The 22,485-nt window shown below is 41.5% G+C and overlaps 1 protein-coding gene across 1 annotated transcript in view; it reads left to right on the top strand.

The window, feature by feature from the left end:
• Window positions 1-22,485, top strand: part of THSD7B (thrombospondin type 1 domain containing 7B) — a gene marked incomplete at its 3' end in the record, with an annotated part of 240,130 nt that overhangs the window by 35,872 nt on the left and 181,773 nt on the right. The window contains exon 2 of the mRNA XM_084209346.1: window positions 13,442-14,237. Coding sequence (XP_084065472.1) covers window positions 13,442-14,237 — 796 coding nt within the window. The remainder of the gene's footprint in view (window positions 1-13,441; window positions 14,238-22,485) is intronic.

The following is a 22,485-nucleotide window of genomic DNA, read 5'->3' as shown; positions in this document are numbered from 1 at the left end:
AATAATTACGGAGGAGAAGAGTAATGCAGTTATTATTACACAGCTCCCACCTCGTACACCTTTCCTGGTGTTACTGTCCCCTTGCTCCCACACATCCTAAGGCTGGGGGTGTCACCCTGGGGAGGTGGTGGGTTGTCAGCTCTGGAGTTTTCTCCCAGCAGAAATGTGATGCTCACGTTGATGGTTTCTTCTCTAGGATCCTGTGGGATGCTGTCCTGAAGGGCCAGGAAGATACAGAGCCATGTAGGAGTGCATACACTGCTTTATTCTCTCTTGTTGCCAAGTTTGGTGTGGAGCTTTCTGGACACATGGTGGGAAGCTTCTGCTTTCATAGTCTGGTGCAAACTGATGGCTTGTGGAAATAAATAAGGCTCTCTGTGGATATGGTGTGTGGTCACACATCCGTCATTATCAGGGGAAAATTCTTTGGGCAGCAACTGTTATAACCAGGCAAATTTAGATAAATGGAAATGGTGACTGACTAATCATTAATACTGGGGCTTTGCATGACTAAAAATGACTGTGGAAGAGTATTTAGTTGCTTAGCTTGCCTGTCAAGAGTGTTTATTGGTTTAAGTTAGAATACTTGGGAGAATGGGAATATGGTACAGTGAAGTGGTTTGGGAAGAGTGATGGGACAACAAAACTGCCTGGTCTTGGAGTAGAAGAACCTATGACAATGCAGCCTACATTGCCTTACAGTGACCAAGCTCAGAGGTCAGGAGGTATTTTCCTCTTCTCTGTTCTTCAGGCATTAAAGTAGAAACAATTTGAATTTAGCATACCAGCTTTAAGAAAGGATTTTTAAAAAACACATCCTGTGAACAGTAAATATTGTTTGAAGAAATTGGAATTTTTGTTTGTTTTAAAAAGATCTGAAGCTTATGCAGATTATTACCCATATACAGCCTGCTTTTGCTTTCTGTTTATGCTTTTTGGAACACCCTTTCTATATGTGCAGCAGTATCAAGATTAGATATAAACTAAAAATTTTTCTGCATCATCGCAGAAGGAATACAAGTCATTTAAGATCAATTTTCAAAGATGATGAATATCTTGAATTTCTAAACTTCAGATAGGGCAGACTGTAAATGTTTTAAACATGTAATGAATATGGATTGCATTTTCTTAGCTCCCTTTTCTTCATTGATTTTTGCATTTGACCAATCATTTCTCTTTGTATATGTAAAATATATGGCTTACTGTTCAAAGGATCCCAAATCAAATTGCCTTTATTTACCTCAGCATATTCTAAAATATTGTTATGGGAATCATAAGAAAGGAATAGACATTTATAATAGAATACTGTTTTCAAGTGGCTTCATTGAATTAAAGAATTCCTGGTGGAATTAAAACTCAATTAAGAGCAGTTATGTCAGTATCCTTAGTGGGAAAGCCAATTTTTCTTATTTCACAGAAGTACCAGTCTGATTTGTCTACAGCTGAGTGCTCCCCATCTGCTGTGGGTGTAGACAGGTTTCCTGTGGCTGGTGAATGGTTACACAAACTCTGCTCTGAACTTGCAATTCTTTAAACCAGGGGAGAAGACCAAGAGCTGGATTTCCTTCTGGAAGAGCCCGGATAGCCCTTGCCATTTCTTAAGGAATTTCTTTCTGTAGCAGTTTATTGTTTTCTTGTGGTGATACTGAATCTTCATGTACTGGTTAATGAACCAGCTGGGGCATGCTAATGAGCTGGTTCATATGGAAACAGGTTACTCGTATAAAAGCAGCAAAACTAAAAGCAGCTTGAAATCTGTGGTTCAGGATTATTAGCTAAGTGTTTTTATTGCCCTGTTCCCCAAAATCACTCCTCATTCTGCCTGTCTGCCTTCCTCTCAGGGGATTTGGAATAATTAGGTTACCAGATTTCAGTGTTTTGTTCATTGCCTGTCATAATCTGATCTTCAGAAGTATCCACAGCATCCATCATGACCTCTGGGGAACTGTGGGAAGGGTTAGGAGCTGGTTCCAGTATTTCAGAGCCCAGGGTATGGAAATCGTGGCATTTTACATGTCCTCTGGTGTGCTGGATACAGCCTGAGCAGGAAAACACTGATTGATTCCAAAATGTGAGCAAAACAGGATAATTTAGATATAAATATCTCACAGCTCGTACTTATGTGTCTGCCTGTGTGTGTACTTAAATCTTTGACATCAGTTATGTACATTATGCACAATCACACACATATCCTTTTCCTTTTATGTAATAATTTATGATTTTTCTTAATCAGACGTGTCTTAACATATAAAGGGGAAAGGGATATTTGTCTTGGCTTATCTTTTCTGCCATTCCTGAGCTTGAGCAGGTGTTGGAAGGCTCCTTGATAGCATCTCCTTTCAGTCAGGACTTTGGGCTCATCCACTCCTTTGATTAAACACTGGGGCAGCAACATCTCCTGTCAATATTTAGTAAGTTGAGGGATTTCAGGTGCTATCTGATGAACCCAAATGTGACCTAAATTGAACTGAAAGCAGCTTGAGGCAGGAATGGCCTTTTATCTTCTTGAATCGTGTTTGAAGTTGTGATAGTTCTTTGAGGCGTATTTAAATTAATAACCACTGCATTATCTTGACAATACTGGTAGAGATAATGTGGGATTTCCATTATTCTGGCCTGGTTTTTGATCATTTCCCAGTTACAGTGAGGATGATGAATGAACATCGCCAAGAAATTATATTTTAAAAAATTAGTTTTGCCATGTGGTGGCACAGGGAACCAGAGATGATTACCTGGGCTGATGTTTAATTTAGAATTATCTAAAAATTTTTACTTGACCCCTTTATATCAAGGTGAACCCGAGACTGGCTTAGTTTATGCAGGTATCTCAGGCAGTCATGACATCAGTGTGTTAGATTTATTGTGCAGGCTAAATTATCATTTTATATATTCAATAGAACCACTCAGGAGTACAAAAGAGGACTCCTTGCAGTTGGATTTTCATGCAAATATCTTTATTTGTAGTGTAAAACAGTAGAACAGATAGGTGCTCTTGTGCAAATTGCTAGCACTGTTTGTAAATATCTCTGCAATTGAAAGCAGCAGAAGTGCCAGATGTGCAATTACATTAGCACAGATATTCTACAGAAAGCTGCTTCTGTGAAACAGAAACAAGCTTAATGTGAAAATCTTTGCTTTTGAGAGCATGCATGCTATGCACATCATTAACCTGTTAATTAAATCTATTAAGGGCTGCATTTCTGAGGCCTTGTTAAATGATTACTTATGTGTAAGAACGTCTGTTTCTAAAAAAATCTTCAGTTGCAAAGTGTGGGCTAGCATTGTGGTGGCAGATGCCTTTGTTTGGATGTGAAATACAAGTACAGCATATGTGCATCCATAACTGGTATTTTCCCATGTCACCATTCTTTTATTTCAAAAAATTAGGGTGTGAGATCTTTTATGGCAACAGCGACCAGATTTCCAAGTTCAGGATTGTTCATCTCTGCTCAGCAAACAGAAAACCTGAGTGCTGCCTGCCACATCTGGTAGTGGTTTTTGAAAGAAATGTGGGGCTGTGCTAGCAAAACCAGCCTCAGGATTAGGTATTATCAGCTGTTTAAACATCTCAGAGGAGGTGGTTTTATCCCTTGTGCTGAAGCTGTGAAAATGTGAGTAAAGGTGTCCATCTGTTAGGATTTCAGTGATAGATGAAGGCTATTCAGAAATGCAAAACCACTATAAATTCAGGGTAGTGTGAGCAGAACACCTGCCAAAGAGGTAGTGAAGATCTGCCAGTCTGGTAAGGCTGACCCCTAAGTAACTTCAGGGTACAGTTTGATGTTTGAACACTTCCATCTTTGACTTACTGGAATTGATGCTCTACTTTCAACTTTCTTTATTTCAGAAGTGCAGATACTGAAAAAAGGCATCCCAAGCTCTGCCCCTTCCCCTAAATGTGCTTTTTCCCAGCTGGGGCTGTAGGTTTAGCACCTTGCAGGACTTGCAACTCTTGGGCTCCTGGTAAGGGCCTGACACAATTTATGGCCCAAACTATGGTACTCTCTTCTCTGTTTATCCTTAGAGCATTACTGGCTTTTGCTCCATGGAATCAATCTCAGCTGGAAAAAGAAAAAACTAAATTAAAATTAAAACAAGTAGAAAATTTCATGGGTTAATTACAACCCCTTCATATGATCCTGGGTCTCAGTCTGGCCTGATGTTCAGATCTTAACCTGACCATATTTTGCTCTCACTTACCTGCATGTGCAGTTGTTTGGAATGATGCCTGGCAAAATCTGCCTCCAGATGGGATGGAGATTTTTCTTTCTTCACATACTCATCCAGATATGATGTGCTTAGTTATATTTTGTAATTCTTGGCACAAGATTCCCAAGACTTTTCTTATCTTAACACCTGCAAGCCTGAACGAGGTAATGTAATAATGCTCCCTGAGTGCAAACTGAAGTATTTTAGTATTCTGTTCTGCTGTCAAGAAGCAGAATTTATGATGTGATGGGAGTTTATTTCGATTAGGACATTATTGTCTTTGTTTTGGCTTTCCTATTACATTATATTACATTAATTATTTCCCCCCCTCCAAACTGAACTTTTGTGAACTGGATTTAGCTCTTTTCTTCTTTTTATTTATTTATTTTTTTTTTAGTATTTGCTTTTTGATTTGTTTGTTTGTTTTGTTTTAGTATGTGCTATATGCCTGTCCTCCTTCTCCCTGAAGGGAAAACCACTGGCATCCCAAGACCTTTCCCCCTGCTATGCACTGGAAACTGCAGCTCTTTGAGAGCAATTTGAATTCTTGCTCAGCCACCCTCCTGTCAGCAGCCAGTGCTCCCTGTGTGTGTGGGACAGTGAAATTGATTTACTGCTGGAGAACACTTATATTCCACATTTTGGCATAGCTTCTCATTTGGTTTATTCCTGCACAGCTATTTCCACACAACACAGAGAGTTGTGCTTTTCCAAAACGCTTTCTCTTGAGAATATGGAGCGTCTAGAGTAAATGGAAATTTAATTATTAATAATTGAAAGGGGGTAACTAAATATGGACTGTAAATAAAGTGAAAATGCCCAGTAAAAGCAGTTTGTAGAGTTCTACAATAACCTCTGTCCAGGTTTTATAGAATTGATAATACACATGCTTAAAAATAGAACTTTTCATATGAATTAATTATGCTGTTGCCAGGGAATCGTTATTATAGGTGTTCTCCATCTTTGCAGAAATACTAATTAGCAGCAGTTGGGCTCCATGGGGCTCCTGCCCATTGTATAGCTCTTCTATAATGTTTATTAGGAATAATGAGTGGCCCATATGGTTGAGAAGGTATTTCTGTAGCAGTACCTGATGTCTGTGTTTTCCCTTTTCTGTTCCGAGTGCTGTGGGCAGCCCCAGTTCTGCTCCAGAGCAAGGGGACAGGAGCTGCTCCAAGTGGGGCTCACCAGAGGTCCCACCTGGGAACTTCCCCAAGAGGACACATCTGTGGGTGCATCAGCTCTGCAGGAGGTGAGGGAGAGGTGAAGCAGCTCCTCTGTTTCACCCCAGCCAGACTTGGTGGCACCTCCATGTGCATCTCTGGATTTCCATCCCTCTAGCATCACATACTGATTGCTGTAGTAGCTGGAAATGGATGTGGACTTCTGGGCTGTGGTGGGTTATAAAATATGTAAGTTGGAAATAGGATGAAGCTAAGCAGAAAAATTATAGTTCTCCCTTAAAATGATGTCTGGAGGGGGATGCATGTGTTTCTGTGATAATGTGTTTGTGAAGTAAATTTGGATACTTCAGAAAGGTTTTGCAGGTGTGCAGATTGCTATATTATTTCACAACTTTTTTCTTTGAAACAATTTTTTAATTTTGCTGTTATTTCAATGAACAAACGTGATTTAGGCTTCATGAAAGAGTAAGAAAATTAGAAACTGCACTTGCCACAATTTGGAAGAGGGGTTGGGCTCTATCTTTGGCGTTTGCTGGATAATGAATTCTTGCAGAACTAAAATAAGAATTCTCTGTGTGTCTTGAAGCTCGAATAAGCAGATGTGGAACAGCTGCCAGGGCCTCCCCCAGCTGTCCCACCAAGGCCTTGTCTCAAAGCAGTGAACCTTTGGCAGAAAGTTTCTTGCTGTGGTTCCCTCAGGGGTCCATGAGTGCCAATCTTCCCTGTTCATGGGTTCTTCCTCATGAGGGGGGTGAGGCCCTGGCACAGGGTGCCCTGGAAGTGTTCAAGGCCAGGCTGGACAGGGCTTGGTGTTACCTGGTCCAGTGGAAAGTGTCCTTGCCCATGGCAGGGAATTGGAATGAAATGGTGTTTATGGCCCCTTCCAACCCAAACCACTCTGTGTGTGTTTGTTGAGGTTCCTTGTGGAGATGCAGATGAGGGGGACTCTCCAGAGCTGAGTGCATTCCAGCTGGGCTCTGAGCAGAACATGGACATGGGGTTAAATGCTTCAAGCAGGCTTTGCATGCTTGAAAAATATCTCAGAGTGACTGCCTCTGTGAAGGGCAGCAAGGGAAAGGCAGTGTGTGGGAAAGGCAGAAAAAACTCTGTGTGAAGCTTGCTGGTGTGAAAGCAGTGGTGTAAGGAGCTGTATCCAACTGGAGAGACTTCTGAATCACCCAGTCCCTGGAGCCAAGTAAGAAATAACCCCATTCACAAATCTCTCTCTCTTCCTTCTACTTGCCTGCAAATATCAGAGTGGACCTCCTCCACTTCTTGTTTCATTGTGCTTGGAGGGATCTGAGATTTCCTGTGGACTGGAGAAAAGATTGAAGTGTAACAGGGGGGTCAGAAGAAGGTGCTGCTGAGAGGGGTGTCCAGCAATGCCCAGGATTTCCCCACGGCCCCCACTGGTAAACTGGTGGTTTGTTACAGGAGGTGCTGTGTAGCCTGTCTTGTGTTGATTCTAGGTTTGTTTTCTTTTTTCCACTGGGAAATAACAGTTCCTGTTGGGGATTACAAACCCCAGAGTCAGGCTGAATGAAACTGAAGAAACATTTATTTTGCTCTTAAGGTTGCATTTACAAACACCTTACAAAGGCTATTATGTTTTAAAAAGAATTGGTTTCCACAGATGTTTGGAATTCCAAAAGGCCAGAGTTTGATTATAGCTATTTATAATCCAACACTGAGGTGGTTTTAATCTCATATGCAGTAAACAATTTAGAGTTGTAATCTGTTGATAAAATCTATTTATTCTTTTTGTTTTTCAATGCATAAGCTTATATACATTACTTATTACTAGGTCTCATCTCCTAATATCCGCTGCTGTCAAGGCCAGAAATCTGTTCTCACAGACCCTCAAAATGTGTTGGATGAATCTGACAGAAATGTTTTGGAATGTGCTGGGGTATTTTTTATTTTTTTGTTTTTAATTGAGAGTTGAAAGGAAAGAATATTTTTCCCTGGGCTGTCTCCGGGGTATGGGCACATGATTGAGTAGCTCAGCTAATACCGTTTACATTAGTTCTTAATATTGGGAAATCCTGCCTTCCAGTGCCAAGGGGTTAGTAAATCTCTGTATTTTCATAAACAGCAGTGTTCATTACATTCTGCTGCAGAATGTCTTTCTTGCTGGAGTGTGTCTAGAGTGTTACAGCATATGGATAATAAGGAAAAAACCTGAAATGTAAAATTGGAACAAACTGCTGCATGGCTGTAAGTCACTAAATTTCACATTTATTCAGATCTGAAATAAGATGAATAACTAAGCTGCTGAATTGCTCATTTGTGTAGGTCATGAAAGTTTAAAAAAGTGCTGCATATATTTAAAATTAATCCCAGGAATCAGAGGAATTTTTTATGCCCTGTATGACACTCAGCAAATAGAACAATAGTCTTTTGTATAGAAACTTTCAATGCAGATTATAGTACAAAGAGATTTAATGAATTGCTGTTAATAATAAATAGGAAAATAATTGAGACAGTTAAGAATAGGCAAGTCTATTTTGGCTGAGGTGTGGCAGGAGATGCAGGGCAAGGAGACAGGAGGGCGCTTTTAGAAAGCAAGGGAATGGGCAGTTCAGGCAACTACAGCCATATTAACATTCTTTTGTATTATAAAATACTAAAACATCCCAGATCTGGTGTCCTAGACTCCAAGGATTTTAGCCTGTTTTGTCTGCAAGATAATATTTGGCTTGTAGGATCCTTATCTAAATCTTTAGAATTACTTTTCTTGGCATAATGTGCCAAGAACCCCAACGCCTTTGTATCTTGCCAAGAAAAAAAATATTGGTGAGGAACTATGTTGTAATTTGTATGATCTTCAACAACTTTGGAATATGAGAAATAAATATACCTCAAAATCTCATAAAACATTCATAATTCTCATAAAATTACATTAAAATTACATAAATCTCATATAACCTTCTCATAAAACAACCAGTTATTCTGGTGAAACATATTCAGTGGAATTTTTTTTTTTTTGTCTTACTAATAGTGAAGATTAATTAGCTGTAGTGCCATTAGGAATAAGGCTCATGTGTTCTCTGAGTCAGTTGTTACCTGTTCTCAGAATTCACAGGCTGAGTTGGAGCTTTGCACTTCCCATAACCATGCTCTGGTGGAAGGATGGCATTCACAGGGCTTCTGGGACATTTCTAACAGAAGTATTCAAATAAAGTGGATGCTGCAGGAATTTTGGGGAGTTATGTCCTGTCTGGTGGGGTCACTCCTCAGTAAATGAAGTTGTACATCTTTGTTATGATGGATAAGAGTTAGGAGCTTCTGTTCAAAAGCAAGTTGTTAATGTCTTGAAAGATTGCGCCTAAATTTGATACTTAAACTAAAAGAGAGGGTAAAAATGAGTAGAAAATAGGACTATTCCAATGGTTGTCCATTAATTTTTTCAGTGTTTCTTCACCGGAGCATATCTCTTATCTGATACAAATTATAACACAACATTCTGTTTACTGATTGCCCATCTTCTGCTAAGTGTGCACATCAGAGCATAGCAACAGGGACAGAGTAATTGTGGGAGATGCTTATTATTGAATGAATTCTCCGATGGTGAAATGGTTTCAATTAAGCTAAAATGTCACAATAAACAGAGCATAATTATTCTAGCAATTCTTATGAAGCAATAACATACTTACTAAGCAGCTCTTACTGGGATTCCTCTTCTAAGTTTGGTGTTCAGTGGTGTTTTATTTTGTCTGTAAAGTGTAATTATTATCTGTATAGCCTGCTTGCCTTATGTGTGTGTGACCTGTGTGTCAGAGAGCGGATGTCACTGCATCCTTTCAGACACAATTATGGTGCAGTTGTAGGTAGGTCTTGAAGGCAGAAAAAACAAATCAGTGCACAGTGCATCAAATAAACTCCAGTTGCTGTGTTATTGCATGTTTTGTAAGGGGTTAGAGAAGCTGAATGGGGTGATGGTACAGCTCTTTCTGGCTGATCAAAGATGAGAAACAGAACAATGTGTAATTTTGCTTTAACAGATTGTCTTGACTTATTAATCCCTTTCATGTCATTGCTTGTAGTGTTACAGATGCTCTGGAAGAAACAGTGGGATGTCTTTGTTCACAGTTGTTCACAAACAAACACAACCTCATCTGTCTCTTACGATTTTTGTGTAAGCCCAGCAAGTTTTGTTTCACTTCTCGTTTTTGGAAATAGTGATTTGGTTGAACTTCTCTTTGGATTGATTGACTAATGGATTTATTCATGCTGCTGTGTGTTTATTGGTACTTTGCAGATCTCAGTGGTATTTCTAAGTGAAAATCATTTTTTTTGGCATCCTGCTGGAGAAAGCCTTGCTTTGAGTTAGGTGCTCCTACACAGAGAAGCCCAGGTGGAGAAGGACCATGGGAGGTCATCTGGTTAAACCTCACCACAGAGCAGGTTCAGCATTGAATGCACACCCTGAGGTTTCTCAGTGTTTGCTCAGTCAGAACTTGGAAACCTCCAAGGATGAGGTTCTGTTGTCCTTTGGGGCAGCCTATTCCCAGGGTTATCCTCACAGCAGTGAGGTTTTTCCTTACACCCAGCTTCACTGTTTCCATGTTCATCCACAGTCTGTGTCCTGCTGTGATGAGATCAAACATCCATCCAGCATCTGATTAGGTTACAATACATAGGAGACAGACTGTCAAGCCTTTATCTTCATATTTTTGTACTTTCTATAGACAGATCACTGTGAAATTAATTTCCTCTTATTTATTCTTCTTCTTTAATTACCAGTGGCCTTCCATTCTAGATGGGGAGTTGTAAAGCGTGTTTCTGCAGTTCAGGCTTCTGATGCTTAAATTCCAGTGGGTTTATAACACAGTTAATATTATAATTCATATTGTGCTGAGATGTTTCTTTTAATTGACTCAGATAGATTTTGAGAAAAGTGTAAATTTAATATGAGCTTTCTAAAAATAATTAAATTCTAATTACAAAGCGGACTATTGACTAGAAGTATTTAGTGCTTTCTCCTCATTTAAGCTACTGAACAGGATATTTAACCAAGCAGTGAAACATTGCAGATAGGTTTACTGCCACGTCCTGAGGAGATTGTCAGGAAGTGAAAGAAATCTATAGTAATGGGTTTTGCATCTGATTTTTTTACCTTATTTTTCATGCTTGTTTTTCTGGTATGCCAAGAGCAGGCTCTGTTTTTAGCATGTTTGCCAGGGAATAATTGCAAATTATAATGTGTCTAACGACAGTATAATTACTTACAAGTTCTTGCTCGGTGGGTTTTTTTTTTTTGGTTGGGTTTTTTTTTTTTTTTTTGGTAGTTTTTCATTCTAAATTCACATCTGACTTTAAATAATGGCCAGTTCATGCTTCTGGATTCAGCTGAGTGTCTCTCTCCTGTTAATGTTTGAGTGATCATTCTGCTGTTCATGAGTAGAGCAGTTCATGAGCAGCACCCAGGAGAGTTCTGTGCAGTAGGGAAAGAGCAGTGCTGGGTTTGATGAGTGATCTCTGCTACAACTGCTTGGCATTCCTCCATAGCAGGGAGGGGGTTAATGCTATTTTTAATGCAATTCACTGTCTTAAGAAATAGTAAATCCTTAATTGGTCTAATGTGTTTCAAGGTCCTATTGATGAGTAAAATTTCATTCTATTTAATGCTAAAGGGATTTTTAAAAAATTTTTGCTTTAAATAAAACTGGTGAAAATGGAACCTCTTCTGTACTGAAACTTCCACATCTCTAAAAACTAAACTGCCTTTGCTGAAGTGCTGCACAGAAATAAAAAAGTCCACGATACAATTATGTTGTGATGCTTAATCATTGTTACATTTCTCTGTTAATAAAAAGCCAGCCAGAACTTGAGGTCTGAATTTTGACTGTTATCTTTAGATGACAGTATTTGCATAATCTGATGTCTGGTTTCAAATCTCGGTGGCATTAGAAAAGAATATTCTGTTAGATCAAGGTGAAGTATCAAGGACAAATGTTTAAGTTGTCAATGGACCTCTTCCCTGTAACTGAACTTCAAAAGCATATTTAAAGATTAATTTTTGTTAAATTAGTTTTTAAGCACACTGGATTCTGTTGAAAGCCTGTCATTAGTGTAGGACAGCTTGTAGAACACACTAGAGTTTGATGCTGCCTTTTCCCATTCAAGGTACCTGTCATGACTGAGTCCTTACCTTGGGCTGATGTCTTTTGGTGTGAAACAGAGGCATAAAAAGGACAAAGATTTCTGCACATAGCCTGAAGGATTCAGCAAAAGATGGAGCTGTCTAAACCTCGAGGACTCTGCAATCCCCTCTTGCCCCAGCCTGTCCACCACTGCAAAAGGTGCCTGACTGAGGGCAGAGCTGCAGCCCTGGCTTGGAAGATGGGGCAGGAGAAACATGGGATCTATTGGAAAAGAAATTTACTTATATCCAGTTCCTATCTGCTTTCCCTCCTTCCCCAAAAATAAAAACATCAGGAGTTTTTATTTATTTATTTTCATTTTTCATTACACAATGTCAAGCCCCTGTCTCTGGAGGATCAACTCCTCTATTCACAGAGAAAGAACAATGGGATTGCCAACAAAACCACCATTGCCTGAAGAAAATACCTGGGATTATAATAGCAGCTGTTACAGGCCTGGTTTTGGTTTTTGTGTGTGTTTGAACATCTAACTGATTCCGGTAGTTTTAAAATCAATTTTAAAAAAAATTGACTGCAGTAGCATTGCTTAATATAAATCGACTTATTTGTTGCAAGTTCATTTTCTGCCTTGAAAAAATAGAAATGATAGGGCAGTTGCAGTGTATTTTCAGGCAAGAATTACATATGCAATGTTTGTACTGAACAAAATGGCTCCTTTATGAGGTATTGGAAAGTTTTTAAACTTAGGAACGAGATAACACCCCCTTGAGATGATCATCAAAATCCCTTTAATAGTTAAGATTCGGCCTGAGTGCTTCTCTCTACCTTTGCTCTTCAGTTTGCCAGCAATTTTGTACTTTATAGCCCTCAGTATTTTTTTGATTTGGTGGATTTTTATTGAATAATATTTTCACAGGCAAATTGTTCTATTTAGCCTTGTCTGATTGCTTTCACTTGTAAATCCTCAAGTAAGTTTCATACGATTACATATGTCTGTTCGTGTGCTCCAGAACTGAAAACTACATTGCTGGGTTTTATTTTGGTTTAATTTCTCCTCCTAAATGATGGCTTTGCCACATCTCATAGTGCCACGTGCTGCAAGTGGAAACTATTTACTCAGTGTACCTTGAGGGTGATTATTTTCATGTATTTATCCTCACTGTTTTATCCCTTTGGATGATGACTCTGCTGCTTCCCAGTGCAGTTTATTCTGTTGACTAATTGCTCTATTAAGACTGTTTTCCTCTTATCTAACTTGACTTTCTTTTCCTATTAGATGATTGTTCTTTTATGATCATTTTTATATTAATTTCTACAAATGAAATTAAATATTCATTTGGGATGAATTTTACTGCCGCAGAAATTAAAGGCTTGCCTTTAATTTGAAGCACTGTGAGGCATTTTCTTTTTTCCCCAAATTTCTCCAAGTGATTCAGTGATGTGAGTACTCTGGGAGAAGCGACTCACAGCCTTTAGGAAGCACTTAACCAATTTTAGGGACCAGCTGGCAGTTATTTGCTTTTTAATACATGATGGGATATGGCTTATATTTTATATATGATTTATATTTTCTAACATGGGCCGATAGCAATAGGAGAAGGGGGAACATATTGAAATTGAAGAGGCAAGATTTCAGTGAGAATTTAGGAAGAAATTCTTAAATCAGAGGGTGGGGAGGCCCTGGCACAGGGTTTCCAGACAAGCTGTGGATGCTCCATCCCTGGCAGTGTCCAAGGCCAGGCTGGACAGGGCTTGGAGCAGCCTGGGACAGTGGAAGGTGTCCCTGCCCATGGCAGGGGGGTGGAATGAGAAGAGTTTTATGCCCCCCTCCAACTCAAACCGTTCTGACGTGGTGGTTAGTGGTTGTGCGATGTTCTGCCGGCGCCGGGAGGATCTGCGGGCAGCATTGTGTGCCTTTTCTCACCAGCCGCTCTCTTGCAGGTCACTGGGGCCGCTGCATCGGGGACTGCGGCTCGGGGGGCGTTCGCAGCCGGGCCGTCTGGTGCACCCACGCCGAGGGCTGGACCACGTTCCACGCCAACTGCGACCAGCAGGACAAACCCGAGAGCCAGCGGAGGTGCTTTAAAGTGTGCGACTGGCACCTGGAGCTGTTCGAGTGGGAGGTTTCGGGATGGGACAGGTGCGGGCTCGTCCCGGCTGCGGGCGCTGAGGCGGGGGCCGAGGTTTGTGTCACCGCTCAGCACGGCCTGCAGCGCCGCAGCGTCCGCTGCCTGCAGAAGCTGAACAGGACCGTGGTGTCCAGCGAGATCTGCGAGTACTTCGGCCCCCAGCCGCCCGCCGAGCAGGCCTGCCTGGTGCCCTGCCCGCGGGACTGCGTCGTGTCCCCGTTCTCGGGCTGGTCCCCGTGCGGCCCGGGCTGCGCCCGGAGCCTGCAGCACCGCACACGGGCCGTCATCGCTCCCCCGCTCTACGGCGGGGCCCCGTGCCCCAACCTGACGGAATCCAGAGCCTGCGGAGCTCCCGCCTGCCCGCTCGGGGAGGAGCAGCACACCTACAGCCTCCGCCTGGGCCCCTGGGGCGAATGCCGGCTGCCCCATCCTAGAGACGCGGAGCTGGCCGGGAGGACAATGCTGGATTTGGGGTCGGACTCTGGAGAGCGAAGCACGGCCGGACTTGGCGGCTCTCAGCCCCAGCAGCCTGCCGGGGAGGTGGAGATCGGGTACCAAACCCGGCAGGTGCGGTGTGTGCGCAGCGATGGAAAGCACGCGGCGCTCAGGTAAGGCTGACTCCCGCTCCCTGGCATCCCGCTGGATTTGTGCGATGGAGCGCCGGCTGTGCCTGGCAGCGCCACAGGGAATGAGTCCCGTTCTTGAGTTTTAAACGCAATTTTTAATGTGTTTTCTTTATGAGCTTTTTCTTGATTTAATTCCTTTCTAGCATATGTTGAAGATTTTTCATTCTTCTACGATTTGCGACTGTTTAAATTCATTTCATATTTTTTAATAATTCTCTTCTGGGTCTCTTTTTTGTTGTTGTTGTTTTGAGGAAATGGAATTATCTATCACTTTGTGCTGTTGCTGGGCCCTGGCTGTGGGAGAGGGAGCATCCATTCTCAAGGCTAAGATTGCATCAGCTTAAACTCCTTCATTCTTATGAATCAATACAGGGTAAAATAAGTCTGAAATAATGTGAATATGCTAGAAGGTATATTTTGGAAAGAAATCAGTGAGTAAGACTGGGATTGTCGTCTTTATTGATGAGCCTTCCTGTCTGGATGTAACTCTTGGGTGCTGGAACAGGATAGGTGACTGGCACGCCCATCCTTGATAGAGGTTGTTGATATCTGTCCTTATCTAATGTTTTATCTAATGATTTCTCTTTGTCTATGTAGGTTGCTTTGCTGTAGTTCGAATGTGAAGGTAACAGTAATGTGCAGCAAGTAATGGAAAGATTTATTCTTTCTATTTCTATATTTCTATAAATTTAAGCTGAGCTCTGCTGTTTGACTTCAGGTTGGATTTGGGTAGGTGCCAGTAGCTACAGATGACTGATAAATTGATTGACTTATGAGAAAGTCAGAATTTCTGGAGATCTTACTGTGTTCTGTTTTTCAAGGAAATTAGAAGTTCTTGAAAAATCCTTCTCTTGAATTTTGCAGAAATCAATCTGTCTCTCAAAAATCCATAGCTCCTGGCACCTGAACAAACTCAAGTGGCAGAGAGAAGGGGTTATTTTACATCCAATTCTCTACCCCTGTTAATTTCTGCAGTGTTTTTGCACACATACTGAGGTGAAAATATGAATTCTAACCTTTTTTCTTACCCACTCGTATTACACCCATAGCCAAGTATGGAGTATTTTTTTATCTGTTGGAAAAAAGTCAGGCTTTGTGAAATGTTCCAGCAGTTTCTAACATCCTGACTTTATTACTCGTCTCTTATTATATGCTGATTCTAAATATACAGATTTTATGCTCATGTAGCTGCTTGACTTTAATGGAGTCACTTGTGATTTATTCCACAGTGTGACCAGCAGCAGCTTTATGTCTGTTAACACTTGTTAGCTTTCTCCTGCCTCTTGTATCTCATTTCTTATCAGAGGCTCTGGGAGGGCAATCCTGATTTTGTTTAAATTTCACTTGCTCTGCCCTCACACACTCACTGCTATATTTGCTCTAATAATGGAAATGGAAACTTTCTATAAATGTTTTCTGTGTTATACGCTGAATTTCTGGATGACAGTGCAGAGTTTGAGTTTTAGTGACTATCCCTGATCGAGCTGTCTTTTTCCTTGTTCCTTTCTGAGTTTTTTGCTGATCTTGCCCCCTTTTTGGGAGTGTACAGCTCCATTAGCCACCTCCTGGCAGTCTTTTTCTGCTGAGCTTGTGTCTCAGATTTACTGCAGAGCTGGGCCTGACCCATCCTTTACTCTTACTCTAAATGCAAGAGCAAAGCCCATTGATTGAGTAGAGGAGAAAAGGTCATGTCATGTTACAGCATCCAGACACTCACACACTTTTCCTTTCTCCTTTTGGACCTAAAATTCAGAGCTAGAAATCCAGCCCAAAATCCAGTCTGTGTTTAGTTCTAGGGCTGGAGTGTCACAGGTATCAAATACTCCTGACAGTGACTCCCTTTAAGCATCCCCTGGTGGTGTCCTCCTCGTTTTGTTGTGCAGCAGATTTGCTGCCATTCTTTTGAAGAGTGGCCCGATCTTACAGATGTTGCTTTACAGCACCGGTGGTATTTTGGCTACTGATAAAGAGGAGTAAATGCATTTGCATAACCCCATAGTGGGGACTGGCAGGCAGCCAAGTGTCTGCTGTAAACCAGGAAAGAAGTGCCTTATTTGTGCTCCTGCATTTTTCTGGCTGATGTTTTTCCCATTTTTACTAACATTGCTGAGTAAGCACCACTGTAAATTAAACTTCTGGAAAACTGAGGCAAAGGACAGGAATATCCCAAGATGTGCTTTAACAGTGGGCTCCGAGCTGCTGGTCTGCCAGGGCTTTGCCTTCCACCACTGCCCAGTTCTTGCAGATAACAGCAGTGGTCAGCTAACCACCACCAAGGGCCACCAGAGGAGAGGGGCCACGTCCTCATCCTGCCTCCTAATTTATAATGAAATGGCAAAGATGCCCAATTTATCACCAAGGTTGTTTAATTTCCTGGTGTCTGATTGCAGGGCTGTAAATAGGAATTACTTGGAGAGGAGCAGAAGCGTGTGGAAGGCTGGACATGCCGTGTCAGGGAAACAGAGCTGGGCATGTTTTTGATGAAATATCTTTTCAGTCCGGAGGTTCTGCATTTCTCAAAAGAGAAGGAAAAGGGACAAAGGAAGAGGAAAGGGAGGGACAGACCTTTATGAAAACACCTGAAATGACAACAATTGAACAGCCAAACATCAGTAGGCTTCAAGACGGGTCTGCTTTTGCTCAGAAGCGATTTTGGTGTGGAAACATGATATTCATGAAAATAAAAGGAGTAACATCAAAATAGAATGATGGTATGGATCTGGTTTGAACCTTTTAAAGACTTTCTGTATTTAAAAAGTTGGAATTTTTTTCATACTATCCAGATAGAATTCAGGTTTCATTTTAGTTCAGAAAAATATAGTTTTGCCTTAAGCCTTACATCGAATAGCAGATTCAAACACAACCACTACCATGCATTAAAAAAATAAAAAATGTCTGAAAAAGATGCAAAAAATGAATGTGAAAAATTGCTGCTATTTTTGCTTTCCTGTCTTGTCACAGTTGTAAAAATCTGCAGAATAATGAGACAAAGGCACTTGAGTGCTTTCTTTTTTTTTTTTAAATGAAAGGTTGTTTAGGTTAGATACGAAATTGCAGCTTGGTAAAAAAAATGTGCGTACTTAGACATTGAAATTCTAAATAAATTTAACCTGTCTTTCTAACCTGATGTGTGTGCTCAACTAAGCATAGGGAGAAGCTAAAGTCAGGAGCAAACAGTTATAAAGCGTTTTTTTATTATTATTATTTGGATTAGGCGTCTTTTATGTACATATTTCTTAAACTCTCCATTCTATGTGTAAGATGACAACAGTGATATAATAGAGTTGGATTTGGGTTTCTGTTTACTTTACTTTGTAAGTGAAAATTCAGGTCAAACTCAGTCAAGGGACAACCCATCTGTCAAAGTGGAGGTGGAGCAGCATTCAACTCTTTTGTTTGCCTCTGTAATTTAAATTTCCATTATCCATTTCCTGGTGGACTGTGCTTAACCACTTTGCTGTTGTACGCTTTTAGGAAAAAATATTTGCAGTTTCAGTGTTGACATTCTTCTGTTCTCTGGATGAATACAAAATTCTGCAGTCCAGAGGTGAAAATGCTGTGCTGTAAAATGCTATTTGATGGTTGTGATTCTGATCTGGGAGAGGAATTCTATGTTCACTTTCCTCCTGGCAGATGTAGGAATCAAGCCTCAGTGCTCAGGCTTGAAAACAAATCCCTGAGCTGATGGAGAAGTAGAATATTCTTTTCAAAAGTTTAGTCTCTTACGTCTTTTGCTTTTATTTAAAAGCACAAGAAACAAAGGAGCAGTGATAACTTTTTTCATTTCCATGAGTAACAATTTAATGGCCAGGCATTGTAATAGGCTGCTCAGGGGATGGTTCAAAAGGTGTGTGGATGTGGCACTTGGGGATAGGGTTTAGTGGTGGACTTGGCAGTGCTGGCTTGATAGTGGGACTCAGTGATCTGTTCCAACCCTAATGATTCTGGGGTTCAGTGATTTTAGAAGTGGTGTCCAATAATAACTGTGTTTTTTCTCCTGTTCCCAAACTATGCTGGGAGGCAGCTGCCTCTGTAGCCCCAAGATCTCAGAGTCTGCCAAGGTAGAGCAAATGGAAGCCAGCATTTATTTTTAATTGAAACAGAGGATCTCTTGCATTAAGTTCTGGAAGCACCAAAACTTTGACATCTTTACTGATGTTTGTTTGGATTATGGGTCTCTCAGTTCCCTTTCCCTTAAGTCAGTTTTTTGGCAGGCAAATATTCCCCATCTTCACAAACCTGGTGCAGAAGGGACTGATGTTTCTTCTGCCAAAGAAACCTCTGCTGCACAGATTGAATGTATGTTATCCATAACAGCCCTGGCAGCACTTGAAGACCCTAAAAATACATTAGGAATTCTCAGAAGTGTATTAGGAATTCTCAGAAGTGTGCCTGTTAACACTGATTGGCAATTTTTAAGGGAAATAAGTGTCTTGATGCTGGCAAGACTGTCCATTATGAGATGTTAATGTTATTGACCGAGTGCAAAGAGCAGGTATTGTGAATTCCAGCAGCCTGTAGGGCTGGGTCTTTAATTACAGAATAGGAGACAGTGCTGAAGAAGAGAAAAAATGGAAATGGGTTGTTAACTTAGCTCACTTCAGGATTATCTTGCTCTGCAGCATGTGGACTTGAACATGAGTTCCCTGGTGAGGCTTGAGACTTCCCAGGAGCTTTTCTGAGCTGCTGGGGGAGAGTCTGGCTGTGGATGTGGTACCCTGTCCTCTGGTGCTGCCTCTGTGCCAGCAGCATGGCCATAGTGACAGCTTCTTAGTGTGCCCAGTTACTTTGCAGATGATCCTTTCAGTGTGAAAGGTTTAACAATAACTGCCTGTCTCATCCTGTAACACAAGGAAATGCATTCACCTGTGCTTCTGAATGCCTTGGTACAGCTGGGAAGGGAAGCAGGGTGACTCCTGTGCTGTGCCCAACCTGATTTACTGTGCACAGCTCCAGGGTGGTGTTGCTGCCTTTTCCAGCTGATGGGCCTGTTCCCGCTCATTCCCATGTGGTGGATGTGATGCCTCTGTGACTGCAGGGCATGTAGCACACGCACTGAGCTGTTGGAAAATGTGCTATTTTTGGTGAGTTGCTTTTTGTCCAGAGCAGGAAGGTGGTGTGGTTCAGCTCAGGGCTGCACAGTTCCTGTGTCTCATGGGGGTGTGTGTGTGGCTGGAGATGGAGAAGAACAGTGGTGCTGCTCTGTGGGCAGCCTGAAGTGACACAGCCACGGGGATGTGGAGCTGCAAAGTCAGGGTGGTACCCTGGGCTGCTTTCCCTCCTCCTCTGCTGCTCAGCTCCAGGACTCTGGGAGTGTGAAACAGACGTGAGTAGGTTTCCTTCCTAGTGTTTTGTGTTTCTTTAATAAGTGGTTTATTGCCCTTCAGCACACAAGAGGCTCAGAGGGCACTGTGCCACTTGAGCGAGCTGCGCTCTGTGCTGCTGCTGGCTGCTCACTAATGGATCCATCCTACGCCGCAGACACTGCAGCGTGGGCTGGGAAACAATTCCTGGGGTTTTACAGTGTCAATCCAAGCATGGAACACACAAAAAAGCATCACTTGTGTAAGTACTCTACTGTATCTCCGTTACCAGATTGACCCCAGTAGATCGACAAGTAGAAGATCTAACCTAAGACATGAATATGTTGAAAATCAGTTTAAAACCAGGGCTGGTAGAGTACCTCCTGTCCCCAAGACCTCGTTCCTGTCCCTGCTGGTTTGGACACAGCCACAGCAGCACAAATCTGTGTCTGGTTTGCAGCCTCAGATCAGCGAGTGTCTCGCAGGTCTGGGCTTTATCTGTATTAGATCGTCCTAAATACATCTGCGACATGAAAGGCTGTGTCTGAATTTCATGCAAAAGAGTGTTTTTACATTTGTCTTTGTGTTGCTCAGTGTCACAATTAATTTGACTTGGAGGCTCTGAGTGAGTAGGTACAAGTTAATTAATTTTCTTTCTGTTCAGCAGTTGCTTGTAATTCTCCCTCAAAAGCCTACTTGAACAGAGTGGAAATTGCCAGCTCCATGTCTCATTCACCTTGAGGTCAACAAAGTTAGCATCTTGCCTTTTATAGCAGGAGCAGTGGGGAAGATTTTCAGGGAAAGGAGCAGCTATTCAGCTCCTGGCAAAGGCTTTTGCCAGTGCAAGGGGGATTTCTGGGCAGAGATGGCTTTTCCAGCCAGAGGGTTGGCGCAGGTTTGGAGAATCCATTAGGGGTGGTATTGTCTGGCTAAGAACTGGGACTGGCAAAGATCATTTGAACCAAGACTCCAACCCAGATTTTGAAAGGCTACATTTTAGTTGGTGTTTTTATAAAGATCAGGCAGACTAAAATCTCTTTGGCAGTGGTGCAACCCCAAAAGTGAATTTTGCTATTCACACTATGTCTGAATGGGGACTTTTGATTGCTTTGAGAAGTAAGATCAGGTACCTTCCCTCCCCCCACCATTCTGTGTTCTTAGATAAACTTCAGTTTTCTGGTACCATCTATTAGGGCAGTTTCTTTTATGTGCTACTGTTTTATCTACTGAAAATCAGGAATTATTCTTCCTTGTTAATGTTTTAGCATGGGTGGCTCCCCTGTTGAAAAAATATTAAAAAGGAAATAAAGTGACCATTCACGTTACTGCACCTAACTTAATGTTCCAAAAAATCACTCAAAACCCCTGGGTTAGTAGATGCTTATATAATGATTATTACTTTCCAGAACCTTGTTTTGATAGAAGTGACGTTTTGCACCAGATACAGCTTTGTAATCAGTTCAATTTCACTTGTAGTAGAGAAATGAGACATGTTTTTCAATTGTAAGCAAGAATAGTTTCATTTTGAAGGGGTTACATCACAGGCTGTTTGTACTTGTTGAAGTTGTTTAAATAAGCCTCAGTAAATTCATCCTCACAGCACCTGTGAGATTACTGAGTTTTATTCTGGGTGAAGAAATCAAGACAAAAAGTTGTTCCAGTTTTTTTTTGTTTACTTTGAAGTTCAAATAGAAGCTACTAAATGCTCTATTTTGCTGGTGATTGAGGGTCTAGTCAAACTTGATGTGTTTCAATGGGAATATTCCTGTTGACCTATGTGAAAAGGGGACCAATTTCTAGACTGGAAAAGGGAGTGAGTGCCCTTTATCTTCTCTGCTCTCCCCATGAGGCTGCCCAGCAATCCTGACATGATTGCCCCAGTCTGTTTTCTTTAGAGAGCTGTAGGTTGGCCAAACTGTGCTGTAAGGAATAGCAGGAGAGGTAATGGCTGCTTCCCTGGCAGCAGCTCTGGATTTCACACCTTTCAAGAGTACCTGTGTTTGCTCCTTACAGCTGGCAAAAGCTTTGACCACAAGCAGCTGGAGGCTGGAGAAGAAAAATTAGAGTTCACACTGAGTTCATCAAGCGTGGTCTTAATTTCTGAGGCCAATTTACACTGTCCGTATAACACTGTACAGAAGTAAAATGTGTTGTAGCTTTGGGACTCTTCAGATTGTTATTCTGGGACTTTGTATCTTGATACCAAATCTCATCAGTTGGTAGCCCTTAGAATTTGGTTTCCCATTGTGTTTGGCCTAGGGCGCCATTGAAGTGTTACAGAATGAATGACATCATGTCCTGGTGTCAGCTGCAGTTGAGTCCCAAAATCCAGCTCCACTTGCAGCATTCCTGAGTCTCTGGTTGTTTGACAGGTTGGAAAACTCTCTGACATTGTTTGACAGCACATGTTTGATAACAGCCTCATGGAACTGAGACCTTTCTTATTAGTGTGGGATTAATTATTTTGTGAAAGAGCAAAGTTGCTCAGCAGGATGTGCGGATGGATGGATGGATGGATGGATGGATGGATGGATGGATGGATGGATGGATGGATGGATGGATGGATGGATGGAGAGCATCAAGTCCTGTGTGTAGGATGTTGGAATGGTTACCTGTGGCAATATTTCTCTTGGGCTTGGATTTTGTTTTCCATCCAGCATGAACTGTGGAATTCTAGCTACACAGGAGCAAATATAATGCCTTGTGCATCTGTTTTAACTCGAGATAAATGAGATACAATATTTACAAAGTACTCAGCATGCAAGTTTGCACCCAGAACTCATTGGAAATGTGTTATGTGCTCTGCATTAGAACTTCTTTTATGCCCGTTGCACTGGTTTTGGTGGAGATCTTCTGATGGAATGACCATGGATTTCTTCTTCAGGAGTTTGGCTTGAAAAAGAAGTTCATTAAGCAGCACCTCCTCA

The sequence above is a fragment of the Fringilla coelebs genome, assembly GCF_963513975.1.
Source record: "Fringilla coelebs genome assembly, chromosome: 7".
In the NCBI taxonomy this organism is placed as follows: domain Eukaryota; kingdom Metazoa; phylum Chordata; class Aves; order Passeriformes; family Fringillidae; genus Fringilla; species Fringilla coelebs.
Note: the sequence above shows the minus strand (reverse complement) of the source record. Positions and strands in the feature narration are given on the sequence as shown.